A 17,486-nucleotide genomic window follows, 5' to 3' on the forward strand; every position below is an offset into this window, starting at 1 on the left:
TTGATAGGTTATTATGGATTTATGGTGGTGAGATAGAGAGATTGCCTATATATACAAATGTAGACACACAGAGGAGGTATATCCAACTTCAGTCCATGGACCGTTAGACACCTAGTTTCCAGGTGCTCAGAGCCCTAGCACACCCGACCTTGCCAAATCACATTTTTTATAGTTTTGGTACATCATATAGACCTATGACGAAGGATACTCCAACAAGTTTCATGCTAGCCCTTTGTGAGGATCGCCTAGACACCTTGGAGCTACCACAGACTTTATTCTTGTACTTGAGTGATGGTGGACCACTTTATGTTGATGAGCATTGAAGGTTATACATGAGCACTAGAGCTAGATTTGTAGAGTACCCTACCTCTGACACAATTAGTACTTTCCTACCAAATTCCTTACGAGGTACCTATAGGAGCATTTACGATGGAGCTACATATATGTTGACTTGTGGATGACCCTATTTATGTACTCTAGACATGTTTACGTGCCTCGCATGATGACACATACTAGACCATTAGCTAGTGATGATACACTCGTTTGGATTGGGAGCCACAGTACACGTGATGGTTTATCTCAGGGTTGGCTCACATCTAGACAGTCACTAGAGGCACATGGATTTTACAGAGGACATAGACAGATTTGGGTTCCTAGACCACATACCATAGCACATCCTCATAGATCTCCTACAATTTCTTTGACCACACCCACGACCCAGGATCTAGACCATGTTCATGACCGACGATTGCCGACACAAGCTAGACATTCAAGACCACATATGAGGAGAGCCTAGTTTCTCAAAAGCAAGATTTTGGATTGTAGACTTCTTCAAATGAACAAATGACTTATGAGGCCACTTGTTCTTTCTGCAAAATTTGCATTTTTTTTCAATGATATTTATGGGTTTATTTTAGCATCACAAATCTGTTCCATACAACCTTTTATGGTTATCTCGATATTTTTTTCGTTTGAAAAAGTTTACCAAGCAATTCATAAACATTATCTTATTATATCTTGAAAATAGAAATTCCTATGACAAGGTCCACCATGCAAGACTGGCTCTACTTTTAAAAAACCTATTATTAACAAGATTCCGCTCCCCTCGAGTAAAGTCTCCAATATGAAGCCTAACATTTCCCGTATAGACGCACCCTCCTTGATTGCCATTGCCATGGCGATCGCTCTCCTACTTAGCCTATGTTATTCATCGTCTTGCCTTTCCACCTATCTGTGATTTGTCTCGCCTCTCCACCTACACACCACATGCAACAACCATCAACATGCTTTCAACCACAACCCTCAACATGCCTTCAACTAGCCCTCAATAGCCCTTCAATTGTAGAGCTCAACAGCCCTTCAACCAACCCCCGTGCGCTCTTCAACCACATAGCGACGAGTAGGGCATAAACTTCTTCAGCATGATTGGAGACAATCAAGCACTATTGGAACCTACGACAAGCAAGACAAAGAGAAAGTTACAATGCAAGCACAGAGAGAGAGAGAGAGAGAGAGAGAGAGAGAGAGAGAGAGAGAGAGAGCCTACGCTTCGTTGCAAGGTCCATCGACTGCATGAGAGAGAGAGATAGATCATGACAATGAGAGTGCCACACATGCAGTGCCTTACATATAAAAGGGGGCGGTCTGGAGAAGGAAGGAAGGAAGGAAGAGAGAGAGAGAGAGAGAGAGAGAGAGAGAGAGAGAGAGCATCTGGCAAAGATTCTAGCGTCAAAATTTAGGATCCCCAATGCAGCCCCGCTTTGGGTTATAATACCTGCCATTCTTTATATGCCAATGTCATCAGTTTCCTGTCCATCGCGAGTGGCTGGATCACGTAAGTTTTGGCAAAGCCACCCAGTTTTTGAATGTGCACGTGGCGTCGTGGGCATTGCTTGAGAGCGCGATAACTGTAACGTAGTGAATTAAGAGCGGGGCGCAGCTCTCTCTCCCTCTCTCTCTCTCTCTCTCTCTCTGGGGAGATATTGGAGAAGTCCATGGCTGATCAATCCCTACGAGATATGAATTTGTCTTCGCAGGTGTGTCGGGGGTTCTAGTGTTGAGTGTTTGTACGCGTGCATGCATAACTGAGTGCATAACCTCTTGTTCATGTGTTTCGCTACCCCGCAGGAGATGCAAAGATTCTGTAAGGCTATGAAGGACCCGGAATTTATGAAGCTACTTAGCGAGTATGCCCATGAAATATCTGAGCCCTTGAACAAAGAGGCATGTAATTGTTTCACGTTCTTACCTTGTTTCATTTACTGTTTTCAGGCTGACGCAGTTTTTAGTATAGCATGGAGGCACCCCTCATGCTCTGGTATGCACCCACAGTGCCTCTCAAGGCAAATGTAGCTTCTGCACAGCTCGTTTTCCTCATGAAACCATAGCTTGGCTGGAAAGTCCTCTACACAACTAAAGAGAAAAACATGAGATGAGCTTGCGAACTGTAATGAGCACACGGGGAACCTTTTTTTTTTTATGATTCACTATTTCAAACTTACAAAGAGAAAATGGGCTTTCAAATTTCATATGCTATGGAGATTGCAACTGATGAGAACTAACCCCATCACTATCATAGCTTGGACTTGATTGCCATGCTTTCTTTTTAGGCTGTTTTACGCGCCACAGCTGCCATTCCAAAGAGCTGCAATGAGAGATAGTCATGTAAGGTATGGGTGGTGTAGTGCATACAAACCCCATTTTCCACAGTGTGCCATTTCCCTGATCATTGTCATATCTAGGGCAATATCTTAGGGATATGGATGGTATCCCAAGGTTGTCCATGTATGGGGGGCATTTTGGACATAAATGAAAATAGATTGGACACGATGTTGTAAAATGAACGTGTCGTCTTGGCAGTGTAACCTAAAGGCGAAAAGCTCTGCTTACCATCTAAAAGCTGACTGCAATGTTTTGGATGTGCCCTTCAAATGGTGGTGTTCATACCACCTTATTACAATGCAAAGCTTGACTCACCAATATTACAAAGAATTGAGTGTGCGCCTTGAGTTGGTCAATGTGATTTGTCAAATTTCTCTTTAGTGTCCTTTCTTGCATATTGGTGTGAAGAAAGCATTTTTTAATCAACTATCTCTAGTAACAAGTTAATAGGAGCAAACGCTTGGTTGACACCTGCTTACGAGGATTCTCACAGCTTGGAACCATCTGTGAAACATTATTCAGAGTGGTCCATACAAGGGTAGTGCGACACTTGTGGAAAGGTTGGCCATATTTCGGCCTAGTGAGTGGCGAAGGAGGAAAGTCAAGTTGAAAAGCCTGAGACATCAAAGGTAGTAGAGGAGCAACAACCTAAGAAGGGAAAGATTAAGTAGGATTGATTTCAGTTTTTTTGGGCATACCACAACATCAAGAAGATGACAGTACTGAAATTTGCAAAGCGTGGGGCAAAGTACGAGGAACAACAAGCAAAGAAGGGAAAGACTAAAGTAGGATTGACCATTGATCTCAAATTTTGCGGGGATACCACAACATCAAGAGGATGAGAGTATTGAACTTGCAGAGTGCGGGGCAAAGTACGAGATCAGGAGGCTGTGATTTTTTTTGACAACGGGGCCAAGGCCAACTTCATTTCACCAAAGATGGCGGCACGTTTGGGAGTAAAGCCCAAACGGAAAGGGACACAATTGGATGCAGTCCTAATAGCACTGGGACATAAGGTTGATACAACACCCTTGATAGGTAAGCTCTGCTTGCATTGCCAAGGTTATGTTGGATAGGTTGACTTATATATCATACCGCTTAACAGATGTGAATCATGGTGTCCTTTTGGCATAGTTACAGGGGACGGGGGGGACGGGCCCTAGGGCCGGGGGACGGCCATAACCGGGCTGGGAACGGAAGGGAATGCCGAGGGACGGACGGAAATCGGGCCGGACGGACGGGTCGCAGGGGGGACGGACCGGGGACGGACGGGACGGCAGGGGTCGGACGGGGTCGGCCGGGAACGACTGCAGTCCATTCAAAAATTTGACCGTTTATGACCGTTTTTAACGGATCTGTGCAACCCCAACTGCCACATTTTGGGAGCCTTGGCCCTTGGGAGGCTATAAAAGGCTCCCTTGGGCCTCTTAATACTCATAGTCTCAATGCTCATTCCATTTCCCTCAAGCTCAAGGCTCAAGCTACTCAATCATCAATGCTTTCCTCTCTACTCAATGCTCATTGCTCAAGCTTGAAGCATGACCATTGACTACTCTACACTCTAGTCTCCACTCTCAAGTCTCTCCCTCTTCTACCCACTTTGAAGTTTGAACTTTGAAGCTCTCCTCTCCCTCTTCTACCCACTTTGAAGCTCTCCTCTACTCTCTCTCCACACAAGCTCTCCTCTAACTCCTCTAACTTCTAAGCTCTACTCTCTCGAGTCTCTCCACCATCATGTCATCTCAAGCCAACTCCACTTCTCAAGCCGCTTCTTCTCGAAGGAGGCCCGCTGTGCAAACGTGGTCGTGGTGGGATGAAGTCGACTTTAGCTCGCGTGGCAAAGGTGGCGGTGCAAGACCATGGACGTGCAAGCTATGTCCATACAAGAGAACGGGTGGTTCAAACAAAGTGCGAGCCCATCTTCTTCATGAACCCGGTCACGAGGTGAAGTTTTGCCCTTATGTAGCTCCCGAGAAGAGGTTGGATCTTCTTGAGAAGCTCACGGTGTATGAGGTTGCGGAAGCGGCCAAGAGGGGCCGTTTTGTTGCCGTTGATCCCTCCGCCACGGCGACACCGCGAGAGCAAAGGGAAGCAAACCTTGACGACATCTCTCGAACCTTCAAGAGCCATGCATCTACACCGTCCTCTTCCGTTCCGCATCGCCAAACCACTCTCAACGAAAATTGGAATCCTAAATTGAAGGAAGAGGTGGATAGGTCGGTTGCCCGATTCTTCTTCCACGACCACATTGCCTTCCATGCTTCGCGGTGAGTTTCCCTTGGCATATGCACATTGCAATCTTCCATTTTGTATTCATAATGGGTTATAACTTCTTGACTCTCGACTCTCCATACTAACACAACATGCTCTATTATGTGTGGATAGGTCTCCATACTTTCGAACCATGGTTACGAAAATAGGAGAATATGGCTCCTCTTATGTGTCACCTTTATCGGAGAGGCTTCGCACCACCCTCCTTGACAAAGAGAAGCTTGCCGTGGAGCAAGCGGCCCAAGCAACAAAGGATTTGTGGGAGACCAATGGCGTCTCTCTTCTTGTAGATGGATGGAGCGACACTCGCAAGCGGTCCATCCACGGGGTGGTGGCCTACTCTCGGGGGGAGATGTACTTTGTGGAGTCACATGATGCATCCGATAGTGGCAAGGCCGCCGAGATGCTTGTTGCGGAGTGGACAAGCACCATAGAGATCACCGGCCCGGAGAATGTCCTTTGTATGGTTGCAGATGGAGAGGCGTCAAATAGGGCAGCCGGAGCTATCATTGAGGGCATGTATCGCAGCATCCATGTCACATTTTGCATGGCGCATTGCCTCTTCAAGGACATAGGGAACTTGTCATGGATTTCACCCACCATTGGTGATGCCTCTCGAATTGTCTCCTTTGTGCTCAACCATCAAAAAGTGCGCCATGAATTCTCAAAGAGGAGCCACTTGTCCTTGCTCAAATATTCAGAGACAAGATTTGCATTTAATTGGCTTATGCTAGGCCGCTTGTCTACATGTGGCGGAGCCTTAAGGGGCCTCTTTCTCAGTGATGAGTTCCAGGCCATGCCGGAGTCTACATCAGCAGTAGGATTGAAATGCCGAGAATGGGCCGACGACGCCGCTTGGTGGGAGGAGGTGAAGACTCTTGATGCCATGGTCAAGCCTATTCTACACCTACTTCGAGTGGTGGATGGCTTGCAGCCATGCATTGGCAAAGTCTACGAAGCCATGGATCGGATGATAGAGGCACTTGAGAAGCTTGTGCCTGACCCTGTTCAGTATGCGGAGATTCATGGCTTGTGTGAGTCGAGGTGGAATGGATACTACTCTCCACTTCATGCGGCAGCTTATGTGCTTGACCCTGAGTTTCAAGGAAGGTGTCAAGAGACCGACAAGGAGGTGAGCAAAGGATGGCGGCTTGCATTGGAACGCCTTGAGCCTAGCAGTGACATTAGGCGCAAGATTAGAGACGAGCTACTCAACTACAGGCAAAAGAAGGGCTCCTATGGATGTGTAGATGCACAACTTGATCGCAACAAGATTGGCTCGGTTTTGTGGTGGGAGGACTATGGAGGAGATGGCCCACATTTGCAGCGCTTGGCTGTTCGTGTCCTTAGCCAAGCATGTATCACTAGTTGCTTGGAGCAACTATGGAGTGTGTACAGCCACATTGCCTCTAAGAAGAGGAATCGCCTTGGGGTTCAGAGGGCCAATGATTTGGTGTTTGTGAGCGCTAACTTGCGCATGCTTGCCAAGAGCGTCACACACAAGGCAGATCCTTTCACTGAGTGGGAGATGGCACAAGAGAATCCATCTATGGCCGATACTCTTTTGGAGGAGCTAGAGGAGGATTTCGAGCCTCAATGCGAGCCTCCCGAGCCCTCATACGTCGCTAACGACCTCGACTATGACGACGATGTGGAGATTCAGCAGGCGAGCACTTTTGGAGTCTGATGATCATTGATCACTCGACTCTCGAGTCTAGACTCTTGAGTCTACGACTCTACCTACTACATAGCCCTTTGTACTTTTTGTTATCCTTGAGGCCTCAGGCTTGTCCTAAGTCCTTTAGGCTTTTTGACTCTTGAGCCCTTGTGGCATGCACTTCTCATTTTGTATCCATCGATCATCGATGTTTTATTAGCACATTTCAGCCTATATGACTCGTGTTCTTTGGTCTATTTAGTGTAAATTTATGGTCAAAGTGATGCTCTATGTGTGTGGCATGTGTGTAGGTCAAAAAATGCCAAAAAAACTCTTTTTTTTTTGTTGCCGTTCCGACCCCCGTCCCTGTTTCTTGACTTTTGCCGTCCCTTCCCCGTTCCCGACCCCGACCCGCCGTCCCATGTAACTATGCCTTTTGGGGATGGGCTGGCACTTCAACTCGGGCTAGGAAACCCAAATTGAAGAATGTGAAGAATAAGGATCTAGTCATAGATGTAAAAATCAAAGCTGAAGAAGGGTTCAAATTCTCCCATCACTCTAGAGGATATTGAGAGAGAGAGAGAGAGAGAGAGAGAGAGAGAGAGAGAGAGAGAGAGAGAGAGAGTTGAGGCATCATATGGCAAGTATGGAACATGCCACAAGTTGGTAATGTGGCATGACCCCAAGGCAGTTAAGAACACTAAAGACCCAACATTGGACAACTTCGGCCGTAAAGAGCTAACCGTAAAAATGACACCGACGTGGCACTATACTGCCAGCCTGCAAAACGTGAAAATGTATGGAGGGCCCGTAAATCGCGGAGGCAAATTTGACCCTCGGTGCAAAGTGGATGAAGGAGGAGAATATCGCAAACTCTCTTCAAAGAGAGCTCTACCTTGAAGCTTTTGGATCATTAGTAGTGTCTATGCCAAAAGTTCGTGACTGGTGCGGTGCATACTTCACAAGAGGAGAGCCACTCTACTCCTTTTTCATAGAGTTCTTAGATTAAATAAAGGCTCTAATTTCTCTTTGAGATTTTAGGGATACTGACGGGCTAAGAGTATTTTGCGAAATGACACTATGAAATATGTGCATTGAATTGAAAATTTCCTTGATTAAACTGAAGACATGTACTCTTTCACGTGTGTATTGCTAGAGACATGTAGAGAAAGATGAAATATCTATAGCGTTTTGTTTGATGAATGATTTGAACTTAGTGCATCTCGACATCTGTTAGAGTTCAACGAGATTTGGATGTAATGGTTAAAGTGAATGAGAACTGAATGAGATTCTAGTGCATCTAGATGTCTATCGGGATGAGATGACTGGATACTGTTGTGAGTGCATTAAGAGTTTCGGAAGGATGAGATGGCTGTCGAGTGATCTAGGTGCATTAGTGAGATGGCTAGATTGAATGATTGAAACACAAGTGTTCAGTGTGAACCAAGTTTGTGATTTTGTGAACTGTATGCTATGTGGATGTATTGTTTGGTGGAGATGATCAGGGACATGGTTTGCTTGATTGGAATGCGACAAGAATTGATATGAATTTGATAGTAACAAGATTTAGTAGATCAAGGCATCCGTGAAAAGATTAGTGCGGTCTGTATTGTTAGAGTTTTGGCATCTCAAGTGAACTGCCCAATGTGATCCTATTTTTTAGTTTGGCTTTAAGGTATTTATTTTACTTATTTGTCAAAGTCTGGGTAGGGCAATTTATTGAGGTTGCTATATAAGCAACCCTCAACCTCCATTGTATTATCATCATTTCATTGCCAAGGTTGGTTGGTTCAGCAGTATCTCTCTCTCTCTCTCTCTCTCTCTCTCTCTCTCTCTCTCTCTCTCTCTCTCTCTCTCTCTCTCTCTCGTGCTTTCTCCCCTTAGTCTCTATGCTTCCGCATCGTCGACTTTGACATTGTATCAGAGCGGCGTGATCCATGACCTTGGGCGAGCAAGGCAGCCCGGAGGAGCAGAGGATTTGAAGAGGCCTTGCAGCTTTTTTGGTCTCTTATCAACAGGCAGTGAAGGAGGAGGACCTAAAGGCAACGGCGTTCTAAAATGCAAGCAGTTTGACGCCCTCCCTAGCTCTTTCGCTACTGCAGCAGTAGCTCACCGGCGTGCATTGCCGTAGCGCTTTAAAACGCTAGTACCTATGCACTCAGCGGCGCCATCCTCCCCCTTACTTGCAGCGTTTCGAAACGCCTTGACAGCGATCCCCTTGCTTGGCGCGACGGCGACACTACCCTTTGCGACACAAACATGAAACACTGGCGACCTATCTTCCACTCCTAGTATAGCGTTTCGAAATGTTGTGTTTAAGAGCTCCCTCCCCTCAGCGACCGTCCTCTACTCCCTTGATGCTCCAGCATTTCAGAATGCTGTGAGGTAAGGGTAACTTGTACATTTGGGCCACAGAGAGCGTTGGGGCAGAAAAGCGGGGCGAGGAGATTGGATCCCAAAGCGGGGCGGAAAAGGTCCTTTTGAGGAGCCATTTGGGAGTGGCTTTGTGCCAACCTTGTGGCCATTTCCAAATTGATTTGTGGCGACTAGGGAGAAGCACTTTTGGACAAGAGGGGGAGAAAGTCTTCGCTTGGAAGCAGGGATTTTTTCAGTTTGGAGCTAAAGAGAGGGACAGTGGATTTGGCAGAGCCTGTGAGGATTAGTGGTGCTAATCCTATAATTAAGACTTAAAAGTTCATACTTAAGATCAAATTGAGACTCGAGACTGAATGTATGTTTGATTGATTGAACGAATGCTTGAAAACTGAGTACAATAGGCTCCTTATATAGGAGACAAAGAGACATTAATGAAAAGACACGTCTCATGGTGAAGAGACGTGACTTTAGACGTAAAGACATCCTTTCCTCGAAGAGCCGCAACCATTGGACGAAGAGTCGCAACTGTAGAGCGAAGGGGTGTGACCAATCATCGAAGGAGTGTGGCTTTTGGTGAAGAGGCACGTCTCTTAAGTGAAAGGTCATGACCATCCAAGCATAGGGGTTCTCCTTGGCATGGCACTTTGCATATTTGCAACCAGGAGTAGATGTAATATTGTAACATAGTCAAAATTCCCTTCCATTTAAAATGAGAGCCTCGGTTAAAGGAACGACTTTTGATGTTGATAGAACTATGGAAAAGCATTGAATCTTCCAAAATCGTTAGTCTTTGAGTTATTTGAAACCTTTGTCTTGAACCTTAGCTTCTTGCGAAACCTTTTTGCTTTGACTACTAAATCCCATCTCATTGCATTGTTTAAATACTTTTGAGAAGAATCTGGCTTAATCAGGTTGACCGCAACAAGTGATTGATCTCAAAATCCTTCATCTGATATAAACCTTCTGGTTCAAAATCTTCCAATAACTGTGAAATATTAGGTGAAGAGGAAATCTTCTCAAGGCACTCTTCAGATGGAGTAACTTCAACTATAGTGATCACTGGAGAGGATTTTGGCTTGAGAGTGTGATCATTGTCCAATAATGAATCCCAAAATTTTTCGGATTCATCTTCAGAAACTGCCACTTCATGACTTGTAATTGGCATATCATCATCCAACAAAGAATCAAAGAAAGCATAATCATCTTTTGACTCAGAATTTGCAATTATGTCCTTATCTTTGTCTGGTAACGAAGTATCACTTGGAAAAAATTCTTCATCAATAATAATTTCTGCATTTGCATCGGAAATCATATTCGTTTCATAATCCACTGTATCATGCCGTTTGACTTATACACGTGAGGCTTGAATCACTCGTTCCGCATGATAAGGCTTGTGTAAAATCAGTTCACGTCTATCTTTGAACAAATTGATAGTATGTCCTCGAAAGATAATGGTTGGATCATATTGAAATTGTAACAAACTTGGACACCCCAACTCAAGATTCCACCGCGACACATCAGAGATTCACTTCAAAACAGTTCACAATTCACACGATTCGACGCAGTCCGACCAAGTTCCGTGCCTAGAGATATTGGCCCCAAAGACTGGCGTCCCTTTCGGTATTTCTTTTTGTATTAATCTGTGTTCAAAGTACACGAGAGTGGGAGGGTTCTCACTCTCAGACTTTGCGTCCAGATGCTCTGCCCACTTATTTATAAGTTACAAGGGATGCCCAAAAGCAGAGCCCCAAAAGCAGTAGTCAAAAGCTTCTCTAACATAAAGCAACTGAGCCCAAAAATTGCCCCAAAACAGCCAGCGTAAATCTCGGATTTTCGTACACTGCCACGTCATCAGTTCTCGCGCAAAAGCAGTATTTTGTACGGTACTGCCACGTCAGCACTTTTAGTGTGAATTGCGGGAATATGCCACGTCAGCCTGATGCCACGTTTTTCGGGCTTGTCCAGCCAGTGTGGGTGTATTCGGGCATGCCACATCACTGGTTTGTGATATACCCCTCTCTTGAAAGCATTGTAATCGCCCTCGATTACGCCTGCAAAACAGACAGACACTGACTATTAGTACCGACGCACTAGAAACAACACATCTAGCACATGTACCAATCGACAGTCACATCACAGGTTATCACTTGACATCACATGACAAATCACATTCAAAAATCATTCCAAATCTCAGACCATGATTAATCAGCAATGTAAGTAGCAATCGCATCTAGATCAAGTCGAGACCTCATAGATGCCCCATTGACTAATCCATATTGCAATCATGTCTATATAGATTCATGAGACCGAAATGCTGCAGTCATTTCATTTATCAGTTCTTGCACTCAAACAAGTCAAGTACAAATCAATCAGTATCATGTTCATTATCGCCTCAAGCACTGTCGTGTGTGAGAATCATTTTCATTATCGGGAATTCTAGTTCATAAAGTCATTCAACAGAATACTGTGAGCTCAGCAGTATCCCTGAAACCCAAAGGGACATCAGTGACTCTATATCAAATCAAAGTATCGGGGCACTTTGTCGACAAAGGAGTGGAGTGGCTCCCCTCTTGTGCATACCTGCTGCACTAGATTCGCCCATGCTGAAATCGGGGTTCTATCGGAGTAGACTATGCTAAGCCGATTGCTTCAAGGTAAAGATTCACAATCTTAGGAGTATCTGCTAGGTCCTCCTCCATCCACTTCGCATCCAATGTGGGATAGTTCTTGAATTTAACCAAGAACCGCCTTATCGCTTTACCTTTTATCTTTTGATCTTTATGTGCCAATATCTATTCTGGAACGAGTATCTCCTCGCTTTCCTCCACTTTGGGTTGCTCATCTGGTTCCCCATCATCGAGCACATTGCCAGGCTTCAAGAGACTCACATGAAAAGCATTGTGAATTCTTCAAGTATTGGGCAACTTCAATCTAAAGGAGACATCATTTATCTTTTCTTGTATTTGGAAAGGTCCATAGTATCTCATGCTAAGCTTTGGGAAAAGCCGCTCCTTTCCCTTTTTCTTTCTCATGCGTGCCTTCTCATGTCTTTCTCGACATTTCTCTAAAGCCTTCCGGACCTTGACAAAAGCGGTGTCCACGTCCCGCGTGTACTAGTCGACTTCAAAAATCTATCTTTCGTGCTTAGGAAGGGTGGAACCTTCGTAGCACCTTCAATAATCTCAAATGGCGCCTTCCCCATCGAAGAGTGGATCGTGTTATTGTAGGCAAATTCCACCAAGGGCAAATGCTTTTCCCATTGAGTCTTCTGATCTGAAATGTAAGACTTCAATAAATCGAGTACGACTGAATTTGCAATCTCAGATTGCCCATCTATTTGCGGGTGGAAAGATGATGAGAACTGCAACCATGTGCCAATGTTCTCCCAAATAGCCTTCCAAAAAAAACTCGTGAATCGGGGATCTCTATCGGAGACAATTGTCTCAGGCATGCCATGTAATCTGAATATATGGTCAATGAACAGTCTCGCTAAGTGACCCGGCTTGACTGTTTTCTTCATTGGAATGAAATGAGCTTGCTTGCTAAATCTGTCAATAACAGTCCAGATACCATCATGGCTACTCTGTATTTTCGGGAGATCAAAAATGAAATCCATAGCAATACTTTTCCAGGGGCGGGTGGGAATGGGTAAAGGCTGTAACAATCCCTGTGCTTTATGCCTGTCAAACATGACCTTCTGGCATATCAAGCAACAACATACAAAATCATCCACGTCCTTCTTGAGTCTCGGCCAAAAGAAGTATCTCTCCACACCTTTCAAGGTGGTATCAATGCCGCAGTGACCCATAAATGGTGGACAATGGCCATTCGGTTAGAATTTTTTCCCTCAACGGCTGTGTAACGCACAACATCGTTTTCTTCATCAAGTAGCTATCTCGAATGGAATATCCCGCTAATACCTCCCCATTATGTATTCAACCGAATATATCTGCAAAATCTGGATCTGTGGCGTACTGATCGACCATATCCTCGAAGCTTCTATGATGTATCGCGGAAATAGCCAAGACCAACAGCTTTCGGGACAATGTAACAAACTTGGACATTCCAAGTCAATATTCTACTGCGACACAACAAAGATTCACTTCAAAACAGTTCACAGTTCACAATTGATTCGACACTGGCCCGGCGGAGTTCCGTGCCTAGAGATGTTGGCCCCAAAGACTGGCGCCCGTTTCGGTATTTCTTTTGTATTAATCTGCAACCCGGGAGGCCTGCCCACTTATTTATTCATTATAAGGGATGCCCAAAAGCAGAGCCCCAAAAGCTGTTCCAAAAGCTGCCCATTAAAAGCAAGCAACTCCTCTCACTTCCTTGGTAGGAAAATAAAGCAAAGCTTTAAGAAAAAATAAACTCTCTCTATCTCTCTCTTTTGCTAATTGCGTAGATGAAAAGCTGCCCACGCATCTGCTTTTCCGTACGCTGCTGTCAACGCTTTTGGCGCCGCAAATTGCGGAGGCTCCGCATTTCCCCGCGTTTTTCGGGCTCTCCACTAGCCAGGATATGTGTGTATGTGCGTCTGCTGCCCATGTCACCGGTTTGTGACATACCCCGCTATTGACAGCATTGTAATCGCCCTCGATTACGTCTGCAAAAAAGACAGAGGCCATAAACTGTCTTAACAGACACTGACTATTAGTACCGACGTACTAGGAACACATATCTAGCACATGTACCAATCCACAGTCACATCACACGACATCACAGGACATCACTTGACACCACAGGACATCACATGACAAATCACATTCAATACTCATTCGGATCTCAGACCATGATTTATCGGCAATGCAATTAGCAATCACATCTAGATCCACTTAGAACCTCATAAATGCTCGATTGACTAATCCCTATTGCAACCATGTCTATCGAGATCATTTAGACCAAAATGCTGCAGTCATTTCGTCTATCAGTTCCTGCACTTAAACAAGTCAAGAATAAATCAATATCATATTATCGGGGATTCCAGTTCATAAAGTCATTACAGCAGAATACTGTCAGCTCACAGTATCCCTGAAACTCAAAGAGGCATGAGTGACTTTAATATCAAAAATCGAGGCAATCTGTTGACAAAGGAGTGGAGCAACTCCCCTCTTATGCATACCCGTTGCGCCAAATTCCGCCCAAGCTGAGTTCGGGGTTCCATTTAGAATAGACTATGCTAATCCAAATGCTTCGAGGTAAAGATTCACAATCTGAGGAGTATCTGCTAGGTCCTCCTCCTCCATCCACTTCGCATCCAATGCAGGATAGTTCTTGAATTTAACCAAGAACCGCCTTATCGCTTTACCCTTAAACTTTCTGTCTTTATGTGCCAATATCTGTTCTGGAACAAGGATCTCCTCGTTTTCTTCCACTTCGGGTTGTTGATCAGGCTCCCCATCTTCGGGCACATCGCCTTTAACAGGCTTCAGGAGACTCACATGAAAAGCATTGTGAATCCTCCAAGTTTTGGGCAGCTTCAGTCTAAAGGAGACATCATTATCTTTTCGAAGATTTGGAAAGGTCCGTAATATCGCATACTAAGCTTTGGAAAAAGCCTCTCCTTTCCCATTTTCTTTCTCAGGCGTGCCTTTGCAAAACGTAAGAGCACCCAATCGTTCTCCTTCAATTTCAAATCGCGACGATAGCGATCTGCTGCCTTTTTTTGTCTTTCTTGAGATTTCTGCAAAGACTCGCGGACCTTGGCAAAAGCCGTGTCCAAGTCGCGCGTGTACTCATCAGCTTCAAAAATCTTATCTTTCGTGCTTAGGAAGGGTGGAACCTTCGTAGCACCTTTAATAATCTCAAATGGCGCTTTCCCCATCAAAGAGTTAATCGTGTTTCTGTAGGCATGTTCCACCAAAGGTAAAACCCGTTTTTCTATGAAGTCGTCAAATTCAAAGAAGAAGACTTCAACGAATCCAGTACCATTGAATTAGCAATCTCTAATTGCCCGTCAGTGTGCGGGTGGAACGATGACGAGAACTACAACCGTGTGCCAATGTTCTCCAAAATAGCTTTCCAAAACAAACTTGTGAATCTTGGTCTCTGTCGGAGACAATCGTCTAAGGCATGCCATGTAATTTGAAGATTTGGGCCATAAACATTCGTGCCCACGTTGTGTTTTCGAGAGATCAAAAATGAAATCCATTGCAATACTTTACCAGGGGTGGGTGGGTATAGGTAAAGGCTGTAACAATCCTTGTGCTTTATGTCTGTCAAAACTTGACCTTCTGGCATACCAAGCAACTGTGTACAAAATCGTCCACATCCTTCAGTCTCGGCCAAAAGAAGTATCTCTCCACACCTTTCAAGGTGATAGCAATGCCGCGGTGACATGTAAAAGGTGGACAGTGGCATTTGGTTAGAACCTTTTCCCTCAACGGTTGTGTAACACACAACATCGTTTTCTTCATCAAGTAGCCATCCCGAATGGAATATTCTGCTACTACCTCCCCATTGTGTATTCAACTGAATACATCTATAAAAATCTGTATCTGTGGCGTACTGACCGACCATATCCTCAAAGCTTCTATGGTGTATCGTGGAAATAGCCAGAACCAACGGCTTCCAGGACAAAGTATCTGCCACCAATTTCTTCTGTCCCTACGCATGGACAATCCGGAAGTAAAAGTGTGACCAGATGTTTGCCACCGCATCTGCTTTCTTGATAGCTGCTTTTGTGACAAGAAGTAGCATAAGTTCAACCATTTGTGAAAATCAGCTCCGAGTAGGTAATGTGGCCACTAAGTAAGAGCATGGATAGCCGCCAAAAGCTCTTTCTCACATATCTGTACTGACAATTCCGGCCTTGAAAACAATCGGCTCTCATAGGCAATGACATGGCCTTCTTGCATTAAGACCGCATCTAGACTACGAGCACAAGTTTCACAATTTACTTCAAACGACTTTTGCAAATCAGGCAAAGTCAAAACTGTACCTGTAGTCAAATTCTGTTTCAATTTCTGAAAGGAAATCACCTCTGAGGGTCCCCACAAGAAAAGGACTCCTTTCTATGTCAACAAATGCAAAGGGGTAAGCAACCTCTGCAAACTTTCTGATGAACCGCCAGTAGTAAGAACATAAGCCCAAGAAGCCTAGGAATTTCTATGCAATTAACATGGGCGAGCGCAAAGTCATATTCGGGATGGATTGGTTATCTTCTCGTCGTTCTTTGATTGATTGTGAACAAAGAGAATTGATTTTTAAAGATAGGAAGGAGAAGGAATATAAAACTAAAGTTGAAGAACAAAATAGCAAGTCACTTTTGATTTCTGCAACGAAACTCATTGCAACTGATGAGAGGCAAGGGTGTGAGACTTTTTGAGTGTTTTCCAACCAGATGACTAATAAGGAGAACCAAGAGAAAAACCCTACTTACATAGAAAATCTGTTGGATGCATTTAAGGATGTATTTCGAGATGATTTACATGGTATTCCTCGACTTAGAGTGGTACACCATGGGATAGATCTTTACATTGGGATAGAAACTTACTCAATAGCACCTTACAAATTCAACATAAATGAATTAAAGTACTGAAATTACAACTCGATGATCTTTTAAAGAAGGGGCTCATTAAACCAAGGGTATCTCCTTGGGGTAGTCATGTCCTTTTTTAGAAAAATAAAGATGGAACTTACAAACTTTGTATTGATTACATAGGGCTAAACAAAAACACCATAAAAAACAAGTACCCTCTCCCACATATTGATGAGTTACTGACTCAATTGAGCCTTGCGAAAATAATAATCAACAACGATCTTCATTCAGATTATCACTCGATTAGAATTAAAACGTCAAGACATCCCTAAAATTGCTTTTCAAAATCACTATGGACATTATGAATTCATTGTGCTTGCTTTTGGCCTCATGAATGCTCCTGCCATTAACTTCATGACATTCTTCAAATCGGGCCAATCACGGATAGTCTCTATCTTGGCCGGGTCCATCTGCACTTTTGCTGTTGAGACAATGTGTCCCAAAAAGTAAATCTCTGGGCTCGGCTCACACGGTAAAGTGGCCGGTTCGGTGGTGTGGTTCCAGGTATCAGATCACTGGTATGATCCTCAGGACGAGCTGGTGGCAACTCGCCTGGCAGGCCCTCTGAAAAGCAATTGGCATGAGTGTGGAGAAAATCTTGGCGTTCTTTTTCGAGGTCAAAACATATTCGACCTTCAATCATCACTCAGTCCTTTCTAGAAAGTAAAGAAATTGAATTTCATCAAGTACAATGTGCGTGCCCTTCATTTGTCAAAGTCGCTTTCTCGGCCCGGTAGTCGACCACGGTGTTGTTCTTGTGGTACCAAGGGATTTCGAGTAGGACGTAACAACCTCCTTAGGGAATTACGTAGAAATCCTTGTGCCCTAAACACCCCTGACATTTCAAACGAAGTTTGCCAATGATCGGTGTAATGGCAACATCCCGTAGAACTACCTCCGCTTGTGGCCTCAACCTGTTGGGCGTAATTCCAAATCGAGCCGCCAATTCAAAAAAGTTGGCCTTGGCTTCTTCATCCAAGA

At 44.4% G+C, this 17,486-nt stretch overlaps 1 protein-coding gene across 3 annotated transcripts in view; it reads left to right on the plus strand.

Annotated features, from left to right (window-relative positions):
- The first annotated feature begins 1,817 nt into the window (after nt 1–1,817).
- LOC147432113 (protein kintoun-like) overlaps nt 1,818–17,486 on the plus strand; it is a 78,752-nt gene continuing 63,083 nt past the window's right edge. For all 3 annotated transcript variants that reach the window (XR_015185518.1, XM_086492120.1, XM_086492119.1), the window contains exons 1-2: nt 1,818–2,036; nt 2,128–2,227. Coding sequence is in view for 2 of the 3 variants with exons in the window: in XM_086492120.1 (XP_086348246.1) it covers nt 1,995–2,036; nt 2,128–2,227 (142 nt within the window). In the remaining variant the exon portion in view is untranslated. The remainder of the gene's footprint in view (nt 2,037–2,127; nt 2,228–17,486) is intronic.

This window comes from Adiantum capillus-veneris, chromosome 20 (assembly GCF_014529385.1).
Source record: "Adiantum capillus-veneris isolate H3 chromosome 20, ASM1452938v2, whole genome shotgun sequence".
NCBI lineage: Eukaryota > Viridiplantae > Streptophyta > Polypodiopsida > Polypodiales > Pteridaceae > Adiantum > Adiantum capillus-veneris.